The 27,721-nt window shown below is 37.6% G+C and overlaps 3 protein-coding genes across 8 annotated transcripts in view; all 3 read right to left on the bottom strand.

Annotated features, from left to right (window-relative positions):
- Positions 1-777: 777 nt before the first annotated feature.
- On the bottom strand, positions 778-16,575 carry slc17a6a (solute carrier family 17 member 6a). The gene is made up of 13 exons (XM_022672189.2): positions 16,269-16,575; positions 15,978-16,123; positions 13,662-13,917; positions 12,613-12,731; positions 11,450-11,564; positions 9,638-9,725; positions 9,459-9,545; positions 9,177-9,319; positions 8,206-8,355; positions 6,944-7,076; positions 6,739-6,849; positions 6,446-6,573; positions 778-3,683 (listed from the first exon to the last, which is right to left on the bottom strand). Exons 2-13 carry the CDS (start codon positions 16,061-16,063, stop codon positions 3,330-3,332), a joined length of 1,770 nt encoding a protein of 589 aa, XP_022527910.1. The 5' UTR covers positions 16,064-16,123; positions 16,269-16,575; the 3' UTR covers positions 778-3,329.
- Positions 16,576-17,631: 1,056 nt separating this feature from the next.
- LOC103041761 (P2Y purinoceptor 1-like) lies at positions 17,632-21,495 on the bottom strand. The gene is made up of 2 exons (XM_007228306.4): positions 21,162-21,495; positions 17,632-18,955 (listed from the first exon to the last, which is right to left on the bottom strand). Exons 1-2 carry the CDS (start codon positions 21,180-21,182, stop codon positions 17,837-17,839), a joined length of 1,140 nt encoding a protein of 379 aa, XP_007228368.3. The 5' UTR covers positions 21,183-21,495; the 3' UTR covers positions 17,632-17,836.
- A 490-nt stretch (positions 21,496-21,985) lies between these two features.
- ano5a (anoctamin 5a) overlaps positions 21,986-27,721 on the bottom strand; it is a 43,357-nt gene continuing 37,621 nt past the window's right edge. For all 6 annotated transcript variants that reach the window (XM_022672188.2, XM_049474636.1, XM_007228231.4 and 3 more), the window contains 7 exons: positions 27,134-27,309; positions 26,808-26,905; positions 26,359-26,489; positions 25,480-25,685; positions 25,165-25,367; positions 24,963-25,068; positions 21,986-24,355 (listed from right to left, as the gene is read on the bottom strand). In XM_022672188.2, the coding sequence (XP_022527909.2) occupies positions 24,128-24,355; positions 24,963-25,068; positions 25,165-25,367; positions 25,480-25,685; positions 26,359-26,489; positions 26,808-26,905; positions 27,134-27,309 (1,148 nt within the window). In that variant the 3' untranslated portion in view covers positions 21,986-24,127. The remainder of the gene's footprint in view (positions 24,356-24,962; positions 25,069-25,164; positions 25,368-25,479; positions 25,686-26,358; positions 26,490-26,807; positions 26,906-27,133; positions 27,310-27,721) is intronic.

Below are 27,721 nucleotides of genomic sequence, written 5' to 3'. Positions count from 1 at the left end.
TATCTTTTGTTGAAATAGTTTGAGTATATATTTAGTTTACTAGAGTTTTACACTTTCAGTTTTCTTTAAATTTTAAACACATGTTATTTTGCATATAAGCACATACAAATATGTTCACAATACTGTAAGAGTTAATTATACTCAAGTATCAAATATACATATATATAGTTATGATGTACACAATTATTCTCAAGCCAATGCAGATTTCAGAACGTCGGACAGAAACTCTAGGTCACACTATTTCTTTTTACAACTTAAAGCGAAAGCCTTTCAGCATCTCTTGCAAAGTGGTTAAAGCATATTGATTGTTCATTTGCTTGAATCTAATTTCCTAGTGGTAATTTGTCTTTTTTTGTTGTTTGTTTGCAACGAACAGTGGTCAATAACCACAGTGTGGTCTGTGGTGGAGACTGGGCTGCAGTCATTGACTCTGTTCTGTCTATAAAATGCTGTAATAGACAGCACTTTAAATGTGTTGTAATAGACAACACTTAATAGGTACTTAAAAGCTGTGAAAACAAGCAGAACAACTGGAGCTCTACTTACAGACAGAAACCACAGTACTCTCTTAAAATAAAGCTAAAGCTACAAAGGGTTATTTGGTTGATGCCATGGAAGAACGTATTTTGGTTCCATAAAGAACAACTGGCTTTATTCACCAACCATTCTTTAGAAGAAATGTCTATAAACTCATATAGATGTATTATATACAGTAACTGTAAAGCATGTAGTGACTGTTCAGAGACGGACAAGCAAAGACAACACATGACTTTCAAATCAGAACCATGAAATTTTAATGATTAAATCATGCAAAAAAAATTGCCAATACATTCTGTAAAGAATAGCAACACAGGTAGAAAATGTGTTCATATATTTGGTCCATCTTAAAGTCTTGAAAATTAAAGGAAGGGACATATTTGTCTTGTTTAGTCTTGTTTTTTTTATATAAAATGATAAAGCGCAAGTATACAGTACAGTATAACACTTTTTTGACATCAATAGATCACTCTTTGACACAACAATAGAAGATAATCACATTTACACTTCATTTTCCGGTGAGAAACCGGGCAGGAATAGGTTTTTGTATCTGTGTATATATTCTTAATATCTTTACTGAAATATTTTACGCATATATTATATTGATGCTTTGTATTTGTATAGTAACTGCAAAAAATGTTCCGTATCATATTTGATCCAAAGCAATGCAGGATACAGAGAATTTGGATCTTTCATCATAGTGCTGCACAAATGGACCAACTAGCCTGTTTATAGAGAGAAAGAAACCATGGCTCTTGTTCCGAAAACTGCAACATATTCCCACAGACTGCTGCAGGATCCGTCCCCTGAAGTTAAAACGCTGGATTTAAGCCTCTCCTTTATATTCCCATATTGATTTAAACTCCTTCACATCACTCTGAGAATAACAAGCAAGACTGAGTAAGAATCACACTATACTAAATGTGCTATGACAGTTACCTTTACCATAAAGTTATTGCAGTGCATTTTTCCAGTTAACAAGGATTGTATTTTTTTATCTCAGACTTGTGCTGGGTAGCATATCAAGTAAACATCTTCGACTAAAAGCCCATCGTTGTAAGAAAGTCAAACATATTAAACCAACCTTGAATGACGAGAATTGAAAACATTACAGTTACAAATTGATTCTGATGAAAGCTTCAGAAGGTTTTTCCACACATTCGCATTCGACAACACATAGCATGCTCTGTTTGACATGTCAGTACACTTCAGAATTGGACAGCTCCCGGATATGGCGCCGTCGATGACACTTATGGCCTGTGTTTAACAATAAGCATACAGATCACCAACCCAACTTCACCACAGCCTCACAGAAACAGCAGGTCTATATAAACACACACACACACGCACAAGGAATGAAATCACTTTGTTAGTGCATTCAAAATGTTTTAGAAGTTGGCAAAACAGCTGTTTAGGATGGTCAGAATAAGCGTCTTGCAAAAGACTGGCTCAGGAGGACTGTAGTGGGAAGGCAACACAGGTGTGATAATTACACACCTGTCCTTATATTTCACACATATTTTGTAAATGACTCAGTGCTGCAGAATTAGCTAGTTTTGTGCCAAAAATATAAGCAGAAGAATTGTCATTCGTTTAAACATTTGCAGCTCCTCCATTATGTAGCATCTCGTTTCATCTACAGACATTCAGGTATATCAACATCTTCCGAACGGTTGTGCTGTCATACCACATGTTCTTTCTGGAATTTCTTATTTTTACATTCACTTTATAAACATTAAACTTTACACCTTTCCTTCCCTTTAAAGATTAGGTCCCAAAAAAAGTGGACCAGGATATAGTGTACCGTATTACTTTATACTGATACACAGTGCTTTATTCTTAAGGTATTATATGCTTGAATAATATATCTAGATGACATAATGTTGTCTAGTTTATGTAACATCAATTCATCTGACAGTCCTAAGATGGCGAAAAGCACAAGCTTAGTGTCAACAAGTAAAACAAGTAAAACTCAGCTCTGTACGATTCTGTTCTATTAGCAACAACAGCAAAATTGTACTAACCAAATAAAAGAACTAAAACTTACTAACGAAGCAGACGAGACCAGTGCGAGATTGAATAAACAGTAAATATGAGTTCTATATAGATATTGTTCTCATAGTCATACTATGTAACATTTTGTAAGATTCAAAAATACATATTGCTATATTAGTATATCGCACCTTCCTTTAAAAATGTAGGTATAACAGCATTCAAAATACTGGTGTGCATTTTAGAACTATGATCTAACATCTAAAACTTGCTTGTTTTAGTGAGATTTCTACATTATTATACAATACTTTCTTTGAATAGTTTATCAGTTCATCACTATAATATCTTCATTTTTGTTACAAAATGTTAAATAGTACATCCTTTATCGTAAAACCATAGATCTTTCACTGAACAGTTTATGACAATCATCATAAACATTTCTAAGAAAATGCTTTATTTTGCTGTTTCTTTTAGCTTTGTGCTAATTTCCAAGCGATTGAACATTTTTTATTATTAAATACTTTTTAAAGTACATTTAAATTATTACTTAATTTCTTCATAAATGCTTTTCAAACTCTATATACTCCATATGTTTATATATATATATATCTCATTCTTCTTGCTAATCTGTTCTGAATTTGTCTGGAGAAGCCCACCCATAGTTAACTGTGCTTCCCACATCCCTGCAGACTATAAGCAGATATATTTTCAGATCCGTCACCACAGCCATCTCATTCTTTTATGTTTCTACAGCTCCTCTATTCTGCAGTGATCTTCCACCTGTAAACATAACCTGTGTTCTATGAGTATTCATCACTACCATGAGGGTAGGTCTGCTCAGCCCCCTCCTGAATGTACTGGTCTGTTTTCTCCCATCCCGTCGCCCATCCCCCGTTTAGCTGAGTTGTGGCTCCGTATGTTTTCGGGGGCCCACCAAAGGCTCCTTGGGCTCCCAGGGGAGCATGGCTGAGTGTGATGTCACCGGTTTCCTCTGCGAGCTCGTCTTCATCAATGAAGCCGCACTTCTCATCACTGGTTTCCTCAGGGTCGGCCCACGGCTGCTTCTCACCGGAGGCAAAGATGCCGTAGAACACCACACCTCCGTAATGCACCAGGGACGCGATCAGGAACACGTTCTGCCACTCTTCCCGAGTCTGAGGAGAACAAGAGGAGCTTTGAAATACTATATTTAACTTTTATTTAAAATACTGTATTATGTGCCTTTAATTTTGTAGTTAATTTTCTTCAATTTGCAATTATTTTGTTTTTTCAAGTCATTTATCCACTTCAGTTTCTGATTTTGCTATTTATAGGTATATGTTTGAGTAAAATGAACATTGTTGTTTTATTCTATAAACTACTGACAACATGTCTCCCAAGTTACAAATAAAAATATTGTCATTTAGAGCATTTATTTGCAGAACATGAGAAATGGAATAATGCAAAGGAAACATGTTCATATTATAAAGTTCTAAGAGTTCAGAAATCAATATTTGATGGAATAACTCTGCTTTTAATTACAGTTTTCATGTATCTTTGCATGTTCTCCTCCACCAGTCTTACACACTGCTTTTAGATAACTTTATCCCACTCCTGGTGCAAAAAATCAAGCAGTTCAGCTTGGTTTAATGGCGTGTGATCATTCATCTTCCTCTTGATTATATTCCAGAGGTTTTCAATTTAGTAAAATCAAAGAAACTCATCATATTCAAGCAGTCTCTTATTTTTTATATTTTTGTATATATATAATTTTGCATCAAGCTATGCATTAAAGCTGGACTTGGTACTTTTTGTAAAAAAAAACAGTATAGTAAGCATAAGCTGGTCCAAACATAAAACAAATACCACACTTACCACCCCTACTTCCTTTCAACGACCCCAAAACATGTGAACACACAAAGCTTGACTAATCAAGGCAGAGGGAGTTAGACAGAGAGAGAGATACACAATGCAGTGGGTGGGTGATCTCATAAATCCTCGCTTTGAAGTTATGAAAGTTAAAGGTTTTCTCCTACATACAAAAAAACACAATTAAGCTAAAGTTAGAAACATCACCCCATTTGTACCATGTTCAAGGCTAATATAGACTAATTCATTTAAGGCTAATAGACTTTTTTACTGTCTGGCTCTGAGTGGCAATAATAATGAATTTCCACCTACACTGTTTAACAGAGCGCTCGCCGGATTTCATACTCCCTCAAACATTCAGTACAGCTAGCAGGAGCACAGCTAACATGTTTGGTTCCTCCAGCACAGACTAAAGGCTAGTTAACATTGGGAATGTCACGTCATGCTAAAGTGCCACTGCAAAGAGCTCCGTGTGTAAGCCTTCTGCAGCTGTATTCAGATGGCATACAAGTTTTCACAGAGCAGAGAATTTCTTTAGCATCCCATCTCTTAACACACAGCATATTATAATAATGCTTACTGAGCTTCCTTCTGGAGGAGAGAAAATTAAATAGGTTCCCCACTCACTCACATATTGGGTATTTCTACATTAAACTAGTCAAGAACAAATCCTCAAATAACAATCCTCACTAATAATCTAAATAAATGCTGAATGAATCAAATCTGATGTTGAGTTTAGTGTTTGTAAACTCTATTTTTTATGTAATATTAATTTGAACAGGAATTGGGCTGGGCTAAACAGTGGACCACTACTGTTTAGTTTTATTCTGGTTTTAGAAATGTTTTCATTAAAATGACACGTAACAAGCAGAGCTTTTCAGCTTGAGTTAAACATTTTAATCCTGATGGGCGTAAAATCTCTGATGAGGGTGTTTAACTGAATTATTGGTGTATTAAAAATGGTCAGCAGCTTTAGCCATTGATTAGGACACAAACAGAAATGTGAAAAAGTTTATAATGGACTAACATTAGATAAATACCATCACACCACACTTGCTCTGATCTACAGTGTATGCAATACAAACAGACAAACAGCTATGCTGTCTATGTAATCCAGGAAATTAACAAATTCTCATTCAAGCAAAACCATCCATATACACAACATAGATAAATGTATCTGAACACTCGCTTATTCATTGTTTCTTCGCAAATCAATGATATTTAAATAATTGTTCCTGATTTTCATGCAGTATCTGTCTCTACTGCACAGTACAGACTTTCCAGTAGATTATGGTGCATTGCAATGTCAGCAATGGGTGCAACCTAGGCTACATTCACATTACCAGGCTAAAGTGTCTCAAATCTAATATTTGCTCAATGTGGCTCAGATCAGATTTTTTCATGGCTGTGTAAACGAGCCAAATCCATTTTTTTCAAATCAGATCTAATGTAATGAGCATGTACTTCAGACCAGCTGTTTGTTCTCCACTTGAGCAAAAGATGCTCCACATATGAGCTGCTAACTCATCCATTTCACCTTTATAAAGCTACGAGTCATCTTTCAAATATGTTTAAGGGACAGATTCTTTCACATTACACACAAATACAGGTCACTTACATTTGTGAATGTAAACCGTCAAGATAGTGAAATCAGATCGGAGCAATGTGGCTTGTAATGTAAACATGGCCTAAGTTTAGCTCAGTCAGGGTTGACTACAAAGATTTTGACATATAGTGTAATTACAATTCCAACAGTTAAACAGTAACTTTGATTTGACCTCTAGCTAGCTCACTCCCTTTCAACCTTTTATATATTCAATCTGAGTAAAATGATTGGACGGGTTCAACAATAATATTTATTTTATTGCCATATAAATATATATATAAATATTTTATTTATTGATTACTATTAGGATGTAAAAATGTTTCAAGATTTATAAGATGCTTCTAAAACAATCACCAAAACTAGCTTTAACACAATTTCTGTATAATGATAAAATCTGCTTTTTACTAAAATGTAGTGGCATGAGGTATAACAGTCTGTAGGTGACGATGATTTTTTTTTTACCTTGTTTTTGGTCATTGCACCCACTATAAGAGGGCAGACCATTCCAGACAAAGTACCAACACCATTGGAAATTCCCATCAGTATACTGGCATATCTTGGTGCAATGTCAAGATGATTCACATTAAACCCTTAAAGAGGAAAATGAAGAAAGATTAGAGTTGTTAATTAGAAGCTAACTTACAATTACTAAAACAGTTGCCATACTCTGAGTCATATGAAGGATGAAATTAGATACAGATAATTACTCTAAATTATACTCCCACAGACAGTGTTTTTTTTTTAAATGTTTTTACCTGATATTGCAAATCCGCTGAAACCCACAGCCAGCACCAGGAATGAGATGGCTACACCTTTACTGTGGGAGAAACCAACAACCAGTAGCAGTGTGGCCTCCATTCCAAAACCTGCAGCAACACAAACATAAGAAACCGGATTATACTTCCTTCCAAAGCTAAAAACACACACATAGCTGCAATCACTAACATTAGTCAGCCTTACCTCCGCAATTCATAATCTTTCGTACAGTAGTTGTGGACAGGATGTTGTTGCTGCGCAGATAATCAGCAAGTTGGCCACCTATGGGCACTATAATGGTCATAACCAGGTGAGGCAGAGCTGACACAGCGCCAACCTGTAAACCCATACAACAGATCATTACAAAATCATACTATCATATTATTATACCTCTAATAGACAGACATTCAGTGGTTAGAGAACAGATACTTTTACAGATTGATTATTCAAGCAATCCAGTAAACTAAACCTGAAGAAATACACTTGTGTGAGTTTAGTGGTGGATTCCAATTTCTTTTAGCTTTCATTCCTTGTAATACTACACAGCATAATCTTAAATAGCAACACATATCTTAATTCAGATGCTGTCTTTGAAACAGTGACCCTCCAAGAAAAATGACAAACTCAAGCAACCTTTGACTTCAATCTTCAGGCTAGGCAATCACTCAGAGCTGGTTACGACCAGCAAAATCAATCCAGCTGTTACATGATTCCAGTCAGCCAAATCAGATTTATACTGCTGGCTCTGCCTGGGTGCCAGAAATCAATGACTGTGTCAGGTTTTATTTGTGCTTGGTGCGTTAAGATAATATTTCCAAATGTCTAACATAGGAAATAGAATCAAATCATGCCAGCTAAAGTTGTTAGTAGTGACAATGCCACTAGCAGGCCATTATGAGAGAAGAAGCAAGTCTTGCTGTCTAGGATTGACTGTCCTGTGTACATTAAACACAGTGTGAACTTGAACATATTCACCCATAGTTAATTTCCAACCAATATATACAGCTCTGGAAAAAATAAGAATAAGAGACCACTACAGTTTCTGAATCAGTTTCTCTGATTTAGCTATTTATAGGTATATATATGAATAAAATCAACACTTTTCTGACAAATTCCAAATAAACATTGTGTCATTTAGACCATTTATTTAAAAAAAAGTTTTAAGAGTTCAAAAATCAATATTTGTTGGAATTATTCTGGTTTTTAATCACAGTTTTCATGCATTTGTATGACACTACTGGTGCAAAAATTCAAGCAGATCAGCTTGGTTTGATGGCTTGTGATCATCAATCATTCATCTTTCATCGTTTTTAAGAGGTCTCTTTTTTTCCAGAGCTGTATGTCAAGACAAACATAGACCTAAAAATATTTCTTGCTAAATATTGTAACTACCATTTGAATAAACGATTATGGACATTTAAAAAGTACATGATACATGTACTAGATTTTTTGCAAACTCAACTTACTTTACTGATCTCAAATCCAAACACCTCCTCGAAGTATGCAGGCTGGCTAATGAGCAGGAGGTAGAAAGTCCAACTCCTGCAGAAGTTGGCCACGATGATTGCATAGACAGGCATGGAGGTGAAGAACTTCCTCCAGGGTGTCTTGAATTTCTGCAAAGAGAAAAAAAATTGCAGGCTGTGTTGAACATCATGCAAAGCCCTAGGCCTTCATTTAAAAACACTGTGTAGTCAAAGACTAGTATTAATCCCTGTCTGTGAAACTAGATGTTAAATTAGCTTGTAACGCAACTTGTCTAATCCCTGTAGAGAACTCTCTGGAGCACATACTGTATATATGAACATACTGGCACCATGCCTAATTCCAGACCAAGGCTAGAGGGTTATGAAGCTCAACAGCATTGAACTGTGGAGCAGTGGATCATCTTTGTTCTCTGGAATGATGGTGCCAGATGTAGTTAGGAAGTTTAGAATGGTGATCATCCAACATCCAGAACTTATTAAAGCTCTTGTTGTCAAATGCAATTAAATCCTCATAACAATGACCCACAATCTATCAGAGAGCATTCCCTGGACATTACAGACAGTAACTCCAACAAAAGCTTGATTTTGCAAGAAATAATAAATACTAAATTCTTCACAAAAATGTTTCCTAAAAGGTTCTTCAGGGAACCAGAATTAGATATTCTGTTGCTAGTGTTACATGATCCCTTTTGGCATCTGTATTTTAAATAAGACTTGAGCAAGGTCACATGGTCCTCAGGGGTATTATTTTGGTTTTCTGATTTATATAATGATAAATAATGTCTTCAGTGAGATTCAGCATTTTGGTTCCGTAGGGAATTGATGATTTACTGTGCCCTTATAGCAAGCAGTTTTTTCCCAGCATATTCCTTGTTAAGATTCTCACAGTGTAAGCTGCTCTCTTACAGACAATAGTAGATTCTTATGGAATTAGGGAATTGAAGACCCACCTCTGTTGCTCCAAGCAGATTAGCTCCTTCTCCGATGCTCTCCTCTATGTAGAGTCGCTCCTCATCTGTAATAGTGGGGTGGTCTGCTGGGCTCTCATAAGACACCAGGATCCAGAACATGTACCAGACAATACCAAAGCTTCCTACAGACAGTGGAAGAGATTTAGGTTTTCAGGTCAGATGAAGTATAGCGAGATTCTCCACATTTCTTCTACATATAACCCATTTTCATGTGCTGCTCAAATCACAGATGTAACACAGATGAATTATTAATTAACTCACCATAAATATAGAAGACAGAGGACCAGCCTGAATACTGCACCAGTACTCCAGCCAGAGGCATGGCCACTACAGCGCCAGCGTACGAACCTGAGGGAATATTTGTGGTCAGTTGGGCCAGATCATTGTGAGATAATGTGATCAATACATTAAACAAGAGTGATTTTATATTCCATATTTACCACAGAAAGATGTGGTGGCCAAACGACTTCGCTCTAAGGGTGGAGCCCACTTGCTCCAGATACCGTGGCATGCTGGATAGGTCACACCCTGTATTAAAATCAAGATTTCATTATAATAAAAAAATTATTACATTCATAGATCCATGTGTACTCTACTAGTAATCTAGTAATAAACCTAGTACCATTAAACAGGTTTATTTTGTTTCTTATAATGAAAATTGTATAGAGTATCCCCACCACAAACCATCTCCACATTAAAACAGCAATGCTGAGGTGAGCAGATGCTAATTCTAATCCCTTGAGATAAGATCCGTAGAACAAAAAGCAAGCAAGCAAAGCAAAGAAAAAACAAATAAAATGCCCGGTCACCTTTTAAATAAGGATTAATGAGCCGTGATGACCATCGCAAATCCAAGTCGGCCACAAAAACAGTAATGCCCCCATTAAATCTTCATTAGCTACTAATTTGCGCACAATCAGTCACTGATGGACACAAATTGCTGGGGCTAGCAAGGGGAGCGGATCTAGTAGGCTGGTGTTTAATTTGCTGTAATCAGTCAGCACATATAGAACATGAGCTGCTGTGGTTTCAACACAACCGCCAGCGTGCTCCCATTCATTACGCACAGCTCCCAAGCCTACTGCTGTCCTTCACCTACAACACAACAAAAGAGGTAAAGGTAGATGACCTTCCTATGGTTGGTGAAAGACCAACAGCTGTCAACGCTTTCTCTCTGCTCTGCTCGCTCTCTCTCTCTCTCTATCGCACACAGTCACACACTTTTTTTTTCGCTCTGCTCCATCTCTCTCATATCTAGTATATCATCTTTAGCATTCTCATTCACTCTTTCTGCTCTGCTCTCTCTCTCTTTTTCTTTTTCTCACTCATTTTTTTCTGTTCTAACTCTTCTTCGTCTCTCTCTCTCCATCTCTAGCATTCTCTTCTACTCTTTCTGCTCTGCTCTTTAGCTTTTACTCTGCTCTTCTCTCTCTCTCTTCACCTCTCTAGTTTTCTCTTCCTCTTCTGCTCTGCTCTCCCTACACCTCTCTAGCTTTCTCTTCCTCTTTTTCTGCTCTGCTCTCTCTCTACAGCTCTCCAGCTTTCTCTTCCTCTATTTCTCCTCTGCTCTGCTCTTTTTCTACACCTCTCTAGATTTATTTTCCTCTTTTTCTGCTCTGCTCTCTGCACCTCTAGTTTTCTCTTCCTCTTTTTCTGCTTTGCTCTCTCTCTACACCTCTCTAGCTTTTTCTCCCTCTTTTTCTGCTCTGCTCTTTCTCTACACCTCTCTAGATTTCCTTTCTTCTTTTTCTGCTCTGCTCTTTCTTTCCACAACTCTCTAACTTTCTCTTCCTATGTGATCTGTCTCTCTAAACCTCTTTAACCTTCTTTTTCTCTTTATCTGATCTGCTCTTTGTCTACACCTTTCTTTCTATCTGCTTTTTATCCTTTACTCTTTTTTCTTTTCTGCTCTTTCTCTATATATTGCTCGCATCTCTCTTGCTTTCTCACTCTCTGTTCTCTGCTTGCTCTCTCTCTTTCCCTCTCTCTCCATCTCCATCTGCCTAGTTTTACCTCTCGCCCTTTTATGTTCTGCTCTCTCTCTCTTTTTCTCTTTCTCTTTTTGTGATCTCTCTGTCTCTTTTTCTCTGCTGTGCAGTTTCTGTTTATTCAGGTATTAGAAGCATGGTTTTTAAGCAGGCTGGATAGAAATCTAGAGTATTTGGAGACCAAAACCATGGCTTAAATTGATGCAGTGGCCCTACTGATGTACAGTAACCGTCGTAAATTAATTATCTCTGTATGCATCGTACCTCCACGAGCCCCTGTAAAATCCTGACAAAGATGACGCAACCGTAGTGCACGCGCGCAGCTGACGGGATGAACATGTTGAGTGTTGACGTCAGCAGGATGGCTGCACCAAACACCCTGCAAATAGAAGCGAACCAGAGGCATATAAGTCTCACAAAATAAAACAAATATATAAATAAACCATAAATAAAATGTTTAAGTGTATGATTATGAACCGAATATATTTGTTTTTATGTAATGTTTATAATTTCAAGCACATATAACAAATATATAACATTCTAAAACAATTTCCCCAAATACAATGGAGGAAGGCGTAAACATTTAAATGGTGAGTTGTTGAGACTCTGTAAAGAACCTTTGCCCAATATAACCTACTTTTAAGGGTGTACACTAGAAACATTTTAAGATTAATCTCAGAAACATTATTTACAATATTATAATAAATGACTTGATTGCTTTAATATTCGTAACATAATTCATGTAATATTTATGTTATGCTAATGTCTTAAGAATTCATATTATTCTGACAAAAAACGAATAAATGTAAATTACTACAAAATACCTTATATAAGGTATAGTGTGTATCGAGGATCTAGTGGTCTATGTGTGGTTTAATGCAGCTTATTTGTGCTGTTTATTCGGTTATAGGGATTTTTGTGAATGTTTCCTTGCGCGGCTGTGTTTGACTGCCACGTGCCTCGAGCACGCGCCTCCCTCGGGACCTCATTAACGCACAAGGGGGAGGAGCGGGCACGAGCGCGCGCCTCAAACGGAACCCCCTGCTTGCATTCAGGTTCGTCTCTAAAAATCACGTTGATTTAAACGTTCATAGAAAAGACAGAATAATCAGAACTGTCAAAGCATTCAATTCCTCAAATATAAAATGTATACGTTCATACTGGATTTATTTTAGTGTATTGAGTTCAACTGAATAATTTAATTTGCAATCATTAGAATTATGTTTCACACCGTTTTGTCAACACACTTTATTAGGCTCTGTTAGAAAAAGTCCACATCCCTGATTCAGCTAACCCCGCCTCCCTGTGTGAGGATTGGTCAGTGGAGTTTGGAGGCTGGGCTTATCTGAATACTATCGCCTGAGATGTGATCGGTACGTGTGAGTGTATGGGTGTGTTGGGGGGAGTGGAGAGAAGTGGTGAGTGACCTGTTGGCCGCCAGTCTGGAGGAGATGTATCCTCCCGGGATCTGAGTAACGATGTAGCCCCAAAAGAAAGAGCCGTGAATCATTCCCACCGTCTCCGGATCCCAGTTAAACTTCGCTTTCTAAGAAACCACACAAATAAAACATAATAAATTAGCTTGTTAATTGTGTTAGGATGTGAGCGAAAGTCGTGTGAGATGATTTTCTTTTTAAATATATCTTATTATTATTGTACTGTATTCATATAATAAAATGGCTCCAGTAAAGACATGAATGTGATGCTTCCGTCTTTACATATAATACGTCCCCAATTGGACGTGGTAAAATAACACAGTATTAACACGCGTGGTGTAACTTTTAATATTATTTATTAATACGTGTTAAACGGACGTGTCCAGCTAAAAAGTGATACACTGTGATAAGGCCATCCAAAAATCCTGTATATAGACTACATAGTATGCTTTTAACATATCAGGATGATATATATATATATATATATATATATATATATATATATATATATATATATATATATATATATTTTATATATATATATATATATATATATATATATATATATATATATATATATATATATATATATATATATATATATATATTTAGGGGGTGGTGTTACTCATATAGTATTTTCTTTCAGTGTTCAAACAGCAGCTTCAGTTTTAACACTTACACTAAATTAACACTATGGTTGTTGAAATTCAACACTAGCCGTAACTTTTAAACTAAGAGTGTTGACTGGTACCAGTAATTTAAATTTACTATGTATATATTTCATTGTAGTGTGTTTCGACATGATAGTACAAAACACCGGTTTACCCTGTAAACATTAAGTCTAGAATCCGTGCTTATTAATCAGTCAGAACACTGAAAATATATCATATAGGGAATAGCCTAAATAAAGAGGCGGGGTTTATAAACAAAATGGGGGGTGGGTGAATAGAGGAAATGGTAGGGAATCTTAAAATAAATTGATAAAAGGGTTGGGCAGGTAAAGTGGGAGGAGCAAAGCATAGGTTTATTCTGAGGCGCACCTCTTTGATGATGATTTTCCCGTCCTTATGGATCGTACTGTTATTGACCATGTCCACTATAGCCACTCCCAGGTTACAGCGGATACCGAATGATATACAGAAGCCCAGGCCGCTCATGATGGCTATGGTGTATCGGCGCGGGATACCGAAGCACGTGCAGTCTATGGGTGGCGCGCGCTTCTTCTTCACCTCCGCGGGCCGACCGTCCTCCGTCAGCTCCAGCTCCTCTCCTCCTTTCTGCTTCTTTTCCATAAGCCTGCAAGCCAAAGCTTTAGTGAGTGTCACATATATATGTTGTATTCAACACTAAGAGATCGAGGGTCCAGTACTTCTAATTTTCGTGCTGCCAGGATTTAATTCGATTATTTCGTTAAAACAGCATAAATAGATATACATTTACATCTCTGGCACAATATGAAAAAGCCAACTGTCTTCTATATAGTCTCATCAATAATTAATTCTGAATAAAGCAATACATCTTTTTACATTTCATTACATTTCCCCTCTGTAAATTTGCCATTTTGGAGTTGCGTTACATTGACCGCATATAACTTGCATAGATTAATAATGATAAATTTAAGTAAATATATATAACTCATCAGGTTTTTTTTGTTTTATAAATGTTTTCTAAACTGTCAAATTCCTGTAAAATATGTGCTCTGCTTCTTAATCTTTGGAATACATTTTTTGGAAATACATTTTTTAGGCTGTGAAGTGTAATATGCGTAAATGAGGCGTAAATCAGCACACAGACTGCATTCAGCATGAATAAATAAAGATACATAAAAAGAGGAAAAAATAGGAACGAAATTGACAACCTCTGTGCATTTTGATTTATTCAGTCCCTCCTTTCAGATTACATATACTCAGCCAATCCTCCTATAGCGAGCACGAACAGAGGAAAAGAACGGATTTATGTAATATTGAAAGAATGGCTGCAGCACGATGACGCCTTTTCTCTTGCAGTAGGACTAAAGCAGATGTGTAACGTGAGGTGTGAAAAATGTGAGGTCTGAAAAAAAACGAGCTGAAGTTGTGGTCACAATGAGGTTTCAAGCCACCATTTTTTTCCTAAACCTGTAAATTCCAGTCAGGCGTCGCTGAAGCTTAAGAAGAGAAAATAAATTAAATGTCTGTTTGTGTTAGTATGAAAAAAAAATAATCAGATTTTTTCATCGTGCCATAAATTCATGTTACATGAGTGTTAAACCAGCACTGCATTGTGAGAAATAGAAAAGCAGTGATCAAAAACACAGCATTGGTGTGAATCTAGAATAATTATTTAAATCGTGAGAAATCAGCTGAAACGCGAGTCGTGCAGCAGCAGTGCAGACTGAACACCTCCCAGCACAGACCCACTGAATACTGATCAGTAAACGGAAGATGTAGGATTCACTCAGAGCTGGATCACGACTCGCCAGATTTCATTCATTATTTAAGACAGACACAACCAGAGGCAGCGACCCTCAGGGGGGGTATTTAATCCAGCAGCTCCAGCGGAGTTAGACATTAATAATCTGGACCTGATCGTTATTTAACACGACACGTTTAGTGTTTTTTTGTATAATACAGAAACGAATTCGGAAATATTCAAATGGAAACGTGTGTAGGCAATGTGTGTGTATGTGTGCGTGGACGTGTGTGTATGTGTGAATCTGCTTGAATTCTGAATTCATTTGATCTCAATCTAATACAAAAACGAGAATTTCGTTAAATCCTTCGTTCTGCTTATTTATAGGCTACTTTAAATACTCTTACGAACGCTGACAAAAGGATTCTTTAACGATTTTAATACCACAACTGGATGCTCAGATGGTTCTTTTCTTAGTGAAAGGGTTCTCCTTTGGGTAAAACGGTTCTTCTCCATGATGGAGACTCTGATATACAGCATACAATAGTATAAATGGAGGTGTATCGAATGGTTCTTTAAGCGATGCCAATAAAAAATACATTTTTTGTGTGTGTGTTTTAAAAAAACCTTTAGATTATGTTATTTAGTTTTTTTGTAAATATGTGGATGCAAAGGTTTTTTTCGATTATTTACTAGTGTAAAGGTTCTTCGCGTCAGTAGCTCTTCTATGAATTAAACAAATGCTTTATTTTTAGCAAACAAAAAAAAGTAATTTATGAAACACAAATTGTCATTTTTAAGTGTATATGACCCTTAATAAAACTGATTTTTTTAAAAATGCCAGTTTTTATCTGACAGAATCTTTTTTATATACGTAAATACGCTAAAAACAGAGGCTATATACAAACATAATAATAAGAGCTTGATGTGTGTGTATAAATGAATGCTTAAAGGCTGGACTGTACCTGTGCATGTGGCCCAAGGTTTTACCCGCGAGATTCTTCAGTCCCGCCTTCCCGGGGCCGAGCACCTTCTCTTTCACCGTCTCCATCTCCACACTGTTGGTCCGGCTCGTTATTTCAGAATCAGATTTCAGTTAAATCTCATATTCCTGGAGTGCACAAACAGCCGGGTGGATCTCTTTGACCGAGCACAATCGGTTTGGGTTATTTAATCCCCACGTGAGCGTGAGCTGTACAACCGCCTACACACACATACACACACACTCACTCACTCGCACGGACACACACACTCACATATGTTCTCCTCTCTCGGCCTCAGACTCGTCCTTTAAGTTTCCCTGTCCCTGGAGTTCAGCGGGCCGGCGTGTTTCCATCCTCCTTCACAGTGCAGCTCTAAACCCGCGGGTCCGCCCGCCGCGCGCCGCCGCTCCTCTCACACTCAACCTGCCGCGCGCCTGCCTTCAGCACCGCGGACAGCGGGAGCGCGCCCAGGAACCCGTGCGCACGCGCCGCGCGCTCTCATTTACGCGCCTCCAAAGAAAGACACGCCATCCTCATCACACACACACACACACACACACACACCTGCACCCGGTCTCACAGTCACCACTCCACTACAGCCTGAGAGAGCCCGAGAGTGTGTATATATGTATATGTGTGTGTGTGTGTGTGGTGTGTGTCCATTCCATTACTTAAAACCTGCACAGGAGCCACGGTGCCATGGAAACCATATTTCAGTGTGTGTGCATGGGGGTCTCAAGGGTCCTGTCCAGAGACAAGACAGGGGTGAAGAGGGCAGCTGCACTGTCAGTGTGTGTAAATCTGCCCCTCCATCCCTCTATCTGCACCGAAACGATCTGATCTGAACAAGAAATCTGAACAATACAGGAAAACACAAAATGCATACATCATCATCACCAGAGTAAAACACTGCAAAGGATAAAGAAAATAAGGATGTTAAGAAAAACATCGGAAAGAGAAAGGGAAGGATTGAATGAATGACAGAATAGTAAAAAGAAAGACAGAAAGAAAGAAAGAAAGAAAAGGCATGGATACTAATAATTTAACTGGCCTGTAAAGAATATAGGGCAGCAATTGTAGATTATAGGTAAAATGAAAAAGAGAAAGAAGAATGGACAAAAAGAATAGATGAAAAAGAAGCTAGAAATGATAAAAAACAGAAATAAAGAAAGACAAAAAGTATAAAGTAACACAATAAGGTAACAAAGGAATGAAAGACAGCAAAATTGTTAAAACAAATTAATAGCAGAACATCAGAAGGTCGAAAAGAAAGAAATAAAGTAAGGAAGAAAGAAAAAATAACTTGAAAGATTAAAGAATTAATGAAGTGCAGACTAACAGACGAAGAAAAAAGAAGAAAAGGATCAAAGGAATTAACTAATGAAAAAAGGAGTAAGAAGGATAGACAGAAGGTGTAGAAAGACATGCAAAAAGACAAATATAAAGAACAGAACGGAAAAAAAGGAAAATAAAATACACTGATACAAGACAGAAGCATGCAATGACAAAAAGGATAAAGAACAAAAGCTACAGGCAAGAATTATGCTGACAAATAGAAAATAGTAACAAAAAAGTACAAATAGATATTATTAAACCCAAAACAAAAATAGGACAGAATGTGTGCATGGACAGAAAATGTATAAAAGAAAAATTTTAATTAAAGAGTGATTTCACAAAGGACAAAGATTACAAACAGAGCAAAAGGACTGATCCACAAGAACTTGTATATTAAATGTCCATACTGCAAACTTTCCAACAGTGTCTAATACTGGGAGACAGACCATCACACAGCTATAAGACTGGTCTAGTCTCATCACTAAGGCTCTTTGGAAGCATCTGAATCATCTGCTCTGTGCCTCAGCTGTCAGAGTCGACACCAGACCCCTCGAGTGAACCAGTTTCACAGTCACTGTGCTGCTCCAGGGTTTGATCTTAGCACCAGTCTCTGCCTTGCTGGCTGTCACAGTGCTTACTTCACTCGTGTTCCTCTCCTCTTTCTTCTGCTTCGTTTGAGGCTCCACTCTGCGTTTTTTCCACAGCCTCATGAGAGTGGACCTCAGCTCCCTGCGAACGGGCCTTCCTGCAAAGCAGCTGAACAGAGGGTTGGTGCAGGAGGACAGGCTGCACACACACATCTCCAGAGAGAAGGCCAGGTAGGCCGCCTCCTTCGCTGAGGAGTCCTGGGGAACCAGAGCTGTCATGATAATGGCTGCATTCCTGCTTAGGTGATAGGGCAGGTAGAAGAGTCCGAAGATGACCATGGCTACGCCTAGTTCCCAGGCCAGGCCTCTGAGGCGGGGGTCGGCCCTCCTGCGCAAGTGGCACACGCTGTGGATGTAGCAGTAGCTGAGCGCAATGAAGGGGAAAAAGAACCCCAGGCATGAACAGCTCAGGGAATACAACAGGCTGGCATTAAACTCATCCATGAAGACGTAGATGATGCAGACTGTCCTGTTGTTGTGTTCACAGTGAGAGGTGTAGGTCAGTTGGCCCACTGGAATGCTCAGAGCTAAGGCCAACAGCCAAACACTGATGCATAAAATGACGGCACGTCGACGAGTGAGGAGAACAGGTGAACGAAGGGGATGGACGATAGCCAGGTACCGGTCAACACTCAGGCATGTCACAAAGAATATACTGAGGTAGAAGTAGTTGTGGTAGAGGAGACGGATGACCTTGCAAAAAGGCAGGCCCAGAGACCACTGCATCCCTACCAAATGGTACTGGATGAGGAATGGCAAGGCCAGCAGCCAGAAGGTGTCAGCCATGGCCAGGTTGTGCAGGAAGAGGATGGTACGGTTACTTCGGCTCAGGCGGCGGGAGAACACCCACAGAGAGAAGACATTAAGAGGCACGCCCAAAATCAGCACTCCTAAGAAAAAGCCCGGCATCAGAAAGAACTGGACAAAGCGCATGACACCCTGACCAGGAGCCGTCATACTGCAGGACACAGTGTCCGCCTGCAAAAAGAAAGGAATAGAAAGAAAGAACATTAAAAAAAAGATCAGGGACCTAGAAATGAATATCATACTAATTACTGATCACCACATTAGCAGTGTAGTGTCACTGGGGGCAGAGTAACAAGGCTGGGCCAAACTCCGGCTGAGTAACTTATTTAACGTACAAAACAACTCTTCAAATGAGCAGTAACTATCTCATCAAATGGTGGCTCCATCTTTGGAGACTCTTATCCACCCTCCACCCCAAACTCATGCTACGCAAGGGAAACACAATCAAGTTAAACCAAAATAAATTATACAGAGAACACAAAGAATCTAAATAACCCTAATTAAAGAAAAGAGCATCTGCACTGGACATTTCTCTATTTAAATCATGGACTTTTTCAAATTGGCATGGACTTTAATAGATCTGTGTGCTGGAGCAGGTGAACACTAAAACAATTTGCTTCCAAGTCCAGTCCTGAAGATATAGACCACCCTGGGGACTTCAGATCCAACCATAATCTACCATACTGATCCAGTGAGTATTAGGACAATAAATCACCAAGATCATGGTTGGTGTAGATGTAAGGTTCTAGATTTACGATTACTGTAGCGATTTGAGAATCACTACTGTCAGGAAACATAGAAAGCTTAATTTTTTGGCCCATTTCATAATGAGAATAGGTAGCAGATTAAAGCAAGGTAGAAAATACAAACAATTAAATAATAGATTTTTTGTTGTAGGAAGAATGAATATTTAGTTAGTTTCTTGTGTGTCATAGAAACATCAATCCAGAATTTCTAACATATTCATGACTATGAAAAACAAACATCAATGTTTTTTTTTTTGTTTTTTTTACTTTTTTGTCTTAATGTTCTGTAGAAATCTCTCAAAATCTCTGGAGAAACAATGATAGAAGACAACTATTCTTTATAAAATTTTAATAGACAAGTATTAGTAACAATTCATACATTTAGGCTTGAAAGTTTGCCATAAACCATGTTATATCTATATACCACATCATAACTAGTAAGACTGAAGGCATTGTAGAAGCGCTTCAAGAAGCTACTGTAGAGAGTTAAATAAATTAACTTTTAGCACACATTTTTTATAATGATAAAAATATATTATGATATATTATAATAATATAATATCTTCTGTAACATAATCCATGAGTTTATTACTGTGATTTTTTAACCATAAATTCATGAATGTTTGTTAATGTACTGACTCTTAATACATTGAGACCCTAAGGTAACAACATATTTAAAATAAAAATAAAAATAATGCATGGCCACAACTTATTAAGGCATGGAGACAAAATAACTAAGTTGTAACCAAAAAAATAAAGCTTGCTTTTCTGAAAAACTAATGTCCATGAAGAAGACTGAATATTACATCAAAGCTCCAATCCAATAATTATCTTTTGTAAGAAAATGGAGAGTGAATTGGTTTCTTTTTATTTTTATTCTGGAATAAATTACGGAGATACTTTAGAGTCTCTTGCGAGACATGGCATAATTCTAAGTTAAAGACACTTTATTCTCGTACTAAAATCTGATGGGCTCAGATGCAGACAGTAAGCAGACCCGTTTACCTTGCTTATGCAGTCATATTGTGCCAAGCCTTAATTATCTCATTCCCACGTCTTAATCTAAATCGTGGCCATGCATATTTTTTTCTCCGTATAATACCATGTTTTTGCCATAACCTTTCTCAGTCACAGACTTGTGTGTCTAGGTAATTTAATGTCCTCTTGGTGGCAGTAATACAGCACAATTTTGAAGTTCCTGATCTGGAGAGGTAGCTAGCATGCTAAAGCACACTCTTCACACGATGGTGTTTCTTTTTACACCGTGTTACAACTAAACTTCTGGAAAAACAGTGATAAAGTACAATGCTCAGAATTATTTGACTCTCCAATCAAGACATTTATCAGATATAAATTTAGGTAAGAACCAAAAACTTAGCTGGTCATAAACTGTGTTTTTTCCGTGTTTCAGTGAAGGGTAGTTGTAACAGTTGCACCTACTACACCACTTGGAATTAAAATCTATATTTGAATGTTTACCAATGATTAGCAGGTTACTTGTATATATATATTATATTTATATATATATATATATATTATAAATAAATAATTAACAAAAGGCAATAATGTGCCTAAATCTCCCACATTTATCTGCACAATATAAGAAAGACAGACCTGCAGCAGTTACCTACCAGTGTGTGGTTGCTTGCCATCTCTGCATAGATGCTCCTCCTGCAGCCCCGTCTCTGTGAGGAAGGGAAGATTAATAGGAGTGTCCCCACCTTTCTTCCCACCCCTACATTCTTTGGTAACAGGTAAATAACCCAAGGTAAATATCTGCCCCCTCATGCCATCTGCTACTGATGACGCTGCTCTCATTAGAAAGTGTGCCATCAGAAATACACTATAAGTACTGGGGAACCGGCTCATACATTCGTTTCTTTTAAAATGTAGAGTATTAGACAGTTTATCCTGCTTTTGTTAGAGTAACTGTCTCTACTGTCTACTGGGAAGACTTACTACCAGATTAAGAAGCACGGCTGTGAGAATTTGATTAATCAAAAAGTGTTACTGCTGAATGTTGGATGATAATCACCTCACTTCCTCCCACAATTCACAGCAAATCCTAAAACATGTGGAAGGAGCTCCATCATTATTGAGAACCCAGTTTCACTGCAACAGAGCTCAGGCCAGGGGCTATGAATCCCCATAGCCCATGTCTAACACTAAGCATTCAGTTTCCCTGACCTGAAGAGTTCTATTCTATTAGCCATATTTATGGGAATTTACAAATCAAACCAATCAGTCTGTGCATTTACACATCTATAACAGCAATGGGTGCAACCTAAAAGTTAATTCATTTGAAGGCGTACCCAAAAACATTTGGACATACACAGTAGAAAAAAATATGCATTTAGTAATTTCTGCGATAATTACTTTGAGTGACCGAGGGACATATTACAACATAACAGAACAAACCGATGAGCGAGAAAATATAAAAATGAACCACAAGAAATAGATTTTTCATTTATTTAAAATTATATTCATTTATGATTTCAGATCCAATGATAACTTAGTAACTTGGCAAATTGCTACAGCATTACAAAATCAATAATGGTGTTTTAAAACAGAGATGATCAGTAACAAAAGACAAATGATTTTGGCGCAAAGGTTGTTGATTGTCTATACAGATAAAGTCCAATCTGGAATTATATTTAAAGGGCCAAAACAGCAGAACATACCAGCATACAGGCAGAAGTGCACACTGAAACACAACCATGATTTTTTGCATTTCACCTCTAACAAATGCATAGAAATCTTAGTATGTATGATCTGTAGCATTTTAGGCATTTTGAGAAATGTGCATAGAAAATTAGAAAAAAAAAACAAAAAAAAAACAAATGGCAAACATAAACAAGATTTTTTCATGATTTATCCTATCATTTTATGTCATAATTCCTAAACAAACTGAACAATCTGAACAAAAAGTCTTTAGAATTCAATTCACAAATATAAACAAAACCAGAGTGTGGCATTTACTGTAAACATTGAAAACCAATTACTAATCTACATAAACTTGAGTGGCTTTATTTGTGTTGTGATACCAGTGTTGTTTACATATGTTCTGTAGGACATTTGACAGACATACACAGGGAGAGAGGGTGGAACACTTACATGCATGTAAAGGGGAACAAATTAACAATGATTTGCTTCAGGATAAAAGGAACTTAAGCACAGCATATGTTTCTGTATGTATGTATGTATGTATGTATGCATGGGCCCAAATGCTACCCAATGCTAAAATTACATCAATTTTACTGTACTGTGATGCTTTACAAAGCACTGACAGTAATTTACATCAACTAATCTCTTCTATCCACAGCAGACCTGGACGGTTGGCCTGCCGTCTTGATTTCAGGCATTTCATTACAACACTGATACTGTAGTGTAAATACATTAATCACACTGACAAACCCCTTCTTCATTAAGTGCTTTGTGCAAGACAACAACATTACACAATCTCATTTATGTCCCCTGACCTGTAAAAAGAACAGAAAATGAAAAGAAAAAACAAACGAACAAAAGAGACACTCACAGAGTTCCCATGACTACAGCTGGACTTTACTCCTCTGTAATAAATGTGAAGATAAATAAAGGCACATTAAAAGCCATTAGTGTGCCTAGACTCCTCTTTCAGTCCTGCATTAAACGCTAGTTACTCTTTACACTCTTTACACTTTGGCTTTAAACAGTAAGTTTTGGCTGGATTTGGTTCACAGGGTTCGAGGTGCTGATTGCTTGCAACCACCATCGGCTGAGGTGTCTGTTCTTTAAATAAGAGTGTGAATGCACTAGTGACATCACCTGGTGGCAGACAGAATGTACTTGAGAAATGTGGTGCACTTGCTCTTATTTTGCATAGAGGTACGGTATATTTCACAGGAATAAAAGAAAAGCTCCTTGCAACAACCTTGTGCAGCTGCATGCTATGAAAAGGGCACTTTGTAGTGATGAGTGAACTGTGCACTGTACAGTGTCCTGATTGTGAAAATACTGTTTTACATTTTACTGATAGTTAATCAAGAGCTTATAGAGGTCTTTAAGTTAAACTGTCTATGATTTTAAATGCATTTAAAATCTATTTATGTAAAATGTCTTCATACAGAAATAAATATAAACTGAAGTTTCCCCTGAACTTCTTATCTGAAAGGTTGAACTTCACTAAAATGAACAGGCATCTGTGCTGATATAACGACTCACATTTTTGCCTTGAAGAGAGTAATACAAGCTATAGATATATAGAAATAAGGCATCTTGTCTTTGGCTGCATAATGGGTTTGATAAAAATAATCTTAAATCTGAATAAGAGATAATAAACAACACATAATAAAAAAAAGAGTTTCTAAACCACAGTTCAATAATAAAAGAAGCCACATTTGGCCTTTTGCATCAGACGTCTCAAAGTAAAAGAGCTAAAGTACTTTTACCTTCATGTCTAAATGAGTATGTGTTTGGGCGGAAAGGAGCAGATCCAAGATCAGTATTTTCACTCTGCTTATGAGTAGAATGGCAAGAACAGTCAGTGTCTGGGGTTTGAGGTCAGGGAAGTGCCTGATAGGAGCCGCTTTCATTTTCACATAAGAACAGAAAGCTGAGATTAGGTCAGGCATTCAGATACAACCTCATGTTTTAAAGGCTGAGCTACTGTTGGACAGATGCACTCTCCTCCTCCCATCTGATTCAGCTGCTTTTTCAGCTTGTCCACTTCATAGTTGTGCAAGTACTCCTGCACCAGGTATCGCTCACGCTTTACACGAGCCTGCACGTCTGACGGTACATCTGGGATCAGCCATGCCACTAAGAACTTCACTACAAACACCACGTGCTGAAAAAGAACAGACATATTAATACATCAGTGATGAAGTTAAGGAAGAGATATAAGGAAAAAAACACGGTTTAACCCTTTAATACTTGAATGATAATAACAACACAGCTTCTCAATGTAAACTGCAGATGGTCTGTTTCATCTACGGCTGTCAATCACTTAACCCGTAGGTGTAACCCGTCTTCTGTTTTAAAACAGGGGGAAAAATGTGCCAATATTAGCACAGGGAAAACTAACTGTAATAATGAGACACTGCAGATGGAAATACAGTGTAAAGGACAAAAACATAGATAGTAAATTAACTGAAACCTATGGGGAATATACTGCAAACAGCCAGCAGAAGTGCTAGACCAGTGGAGGCTTCCGAATTTTGAGAGATGCTGCACTGTCTATTTGTCTACAGTCATTGGTTTGAACTAACAAACTAGCAATACCATTTATATACTAGTTATTATTACTCTGATAAAACAATAATATGCCCTTAAATACCCAAATTTAAATGTGTACAGCACATGCTGACAGCATTATCTAAATATTGCTGGTCAAATGTAAAGTAAGATTGGGTTAAAGACTCATTGTCTGAAGAATGAAAACAACGATGGCCCACCTCCATAATGATAATAAATGCCATTTTGGCAGCCAGGATGTGCCAGAACTGCATGGTGTGAGAGTACTCATACTCATGGCCAGGAGGATAGCGGTAATCACGGTACCTAAGCACACAAACATACACACAAATCCCAAGTTAGACATCCATCTGTAACAAAAATAAAAGAATACTCTAATACAGTAATATAATCTGAACAAACCTGCAGGTTGTAATTACAGAATTGTTAAACCAGGCAGGATTTTCACCAGGATCAGGTGTATTATCGCTGTGCAGCTGTGAGATGTTGAAGATGGATAGGCTGTTGTTGACGTAGCCCTGCATGGTGAGCTCAGTTCCAGGGTGATATGCGTATAGATACACAAGCCGAGGAATCATATCTGAGGTAAACGCCACGATGAAAGCCTGATCAAGAGAGAAACAAACAAATCTGAGAATGTGTAGAAGTAAAAATAATATATTGTCAAGTCAAAGCAGAACAGACAAGTGAAAGATGAACAGGCACAAGTTAACTCACATTGGTGACAACAGAGAAGACAGCAATCATGTTGAGAATTTCATCCCAGGCTCCAATACTGTGGGCTTTCGCTGCTACAGGTCTACGGAACTGAGTAGTCAACTTCCACGCATCCACACGCACCTCCAGAATATTATTAATCAAGGCCAAAAGAGGAGCCAGTGGAAAGGAGGCCACAAAGAGTGTGATAAAACCAAACTGGATTACTGTGGAAAATGGAGACAAAAGTAAAGAGAGATGAATGATTGACATGAAGAAATAGAGATAGATTTATACAGTTTAACTCAGATAATTCCAGACAAAATACCAAAATACTCCCAACATATGCATACATTTTTATGAAAAATGGATAGAAACACAATACTGTGTTTTTGAGATTCAGTACAGTATTGCAAAACATAATATTGTAATACTTTGATATACAGGGTTCATACATGTTTTAACCAATACATTTCCATGATTTGTTAATAACTTTTCCGTGCCTTCAAGGCAAATGTTTTTATGACCATATGATTTTTAAAACATTAGTGGAGACATGAACAATAAAACCAAAACTAAAACTACAATCAAAATTGGTTATAGGAGGCCTAAAATGAATCTGATAAAATGTTGACACACAATCTTTAATAATAAAATGTGTGTCAGATCCTGAAAGCTCCATTGTATAGGGCTAAATTACTGAATTTATGTATTTGTTAGCTTAAAATAGATTTTTTTCCTTCGGTAAAATGAAACACAAAGATTTGTAGACTAAACTTCCATGACTTTACCAAAACTTTCTGGGTATTTTTATTTTTCCAAAACTTATCCAGGCCTGGAAATTGCTATTGTTTTTTTCATAACCGTTCAAACCCTGATATAGCAATATTTTACACTTACCCATCTCAAGGTACTCGTAGAAAAGACCAAACTGGCTGAAGTTCTGCAGGTCATAGTCCTGCTCCCAACGACTGTACAGACTCTCAGGGTGACTACGAGCCTTCCTACTGCTCCACCAGTTCTTCAGCCAGCTGCACACACAAGCACACTGCATTACTACACTCTATTTACCACAGATGCAGCACAGTAACAGCACTTGTCCATTTGCCACTTTGCATCAATGCACTCTATTTATTTCAAAAGAGAGCTGCCACATGCCACAGTGTATGACAAGTAGCAACCCTATTGAGCCAATCAGGGAGGAATATGCTAATAAATTGTACAAGTCCCACTTATAACATTCACTAAGGAACATGATAAACAAACATGAATCCAGTACATGGATTCTCATAATTGGATTCAAACAAGCTCTAACTAATCTTTGCACACATACTTTACAAGACACTTACGGAAGCAGAGCTTCTTGGATGTTACCCCAAACTTGTTTACCAGTCATGACAATCACCAGCTGAGTGGTCAACTCAATCAGGCAGCCACCAGGGTCACACTGCAGAATTAACAAACACTGTCAGTGATGATGCAGAATAAGCTGACAAGCTGTTTGAGCCGTTACATTATGATTCATTGTGGTCCTTTCAATACAGAGCAGTACTAAAAACTAAAGATCTGTAGGCCTTTGTATACCAATATTTCAAACACAAATAAATGCAATTTTATCTAAACAAATATAAGACTTGATAAGATTGATGCCATTTAAGGATCTGCAGATACATACCTCTTCATTCCTAAGCCCGCTCCCATTAAACATGTATGTGTACTTTCCGGGGTAGCCCACAAACTTTCCCTTAAAGAAGGCCACGTAGAAACAGGAGGAGTAGTAGTTTACAAACTGAAAGAGGAACATCTTGATGGTCAGCTTGTTTTCATACTCCAGATGAGTTTTAGGGACCTCTGCACACAGAAATAGAAAGGGCTAAGTACAGGAAAAACAACAGTTTAGCTAGTTCCACAGTCAGTTTGGTCACTGAATGCTACAGCCTGAAAGCTTGGAACAAACTCTAAGCAAGGGCACATAGAGGGCAAACATGAACACTCTTTAGATCAGAAATGGGACACCCTCTGAATATGAAAACTACAGGACCATAATGTGCCATTTGAAACAGAGGAATAAACGTATATGAAATGCAGGCTCCCACACAGCTTTTCTTCAAACCACTCCACTATTTTGATGCTGCTGAGTGCCTGCATTGCCCCTACCATTATTGTATGTACTGCACCTTACATAAACATTATATTAATTACTAAGGATGAGCACAATCGACAAAGCAGACTAACAAACAGACGCAGGATACACCAGGCAGGC

The sequence above is a fragment of the Astyanax mexicanus genome, chromosome 2 (genome assembly GCF_023375975.1).
Source record: "Astyanax mexicanus isolate ESR-SI-001 chromosome 2, AstMex3_surface, whole genome shotgun sequence".
NCBI classification, from domain to species: domain Eukaryota; kingdom Metazoa; phylum Chordata; class Actinopteri; order Characiformes; family Acestrorhamphidae; genus Astyanax; species Astyanax mexicanus.
This window is presented reverse-complemented; position numbering and strand designations above follow the sequence as displayed.

Coding starts and splice junctions, on each gene's coding strand:
- LOC103041761 (XM_007228306.4), bottom strand. CDS start 21,182: ATGGCAAGCAACCACACACTG. Junction 18,956..21,161: donor TGGCAAGCAACCACACACTG/GTAGGTAACTGC, acceptor TTCTTTTTGCAG/GCGGACACTGTGTCCTGCAG.
- slc17a6a (XM_022672189.2), bottom strand. CDS start 16,063: ATGGAGACGGTGAAAGAGAAGGTGCTCGGCCCCGGGAAGGCGGGACTG. Junction 11,565..12,612: donor TCCAGACTGGCGGCCAACAG/GTCACTCACCAC, acceptor TTCTATTTGCAG/GGTGTTTGGTGCAGCCATCC. Junction 6,574..6,738: donor CAGCGGATTTGCAATATCAG/GTAAAAACATTT, acceptor TTCCTCTTTAAG/GGTTTAATGTGAATCATCTT.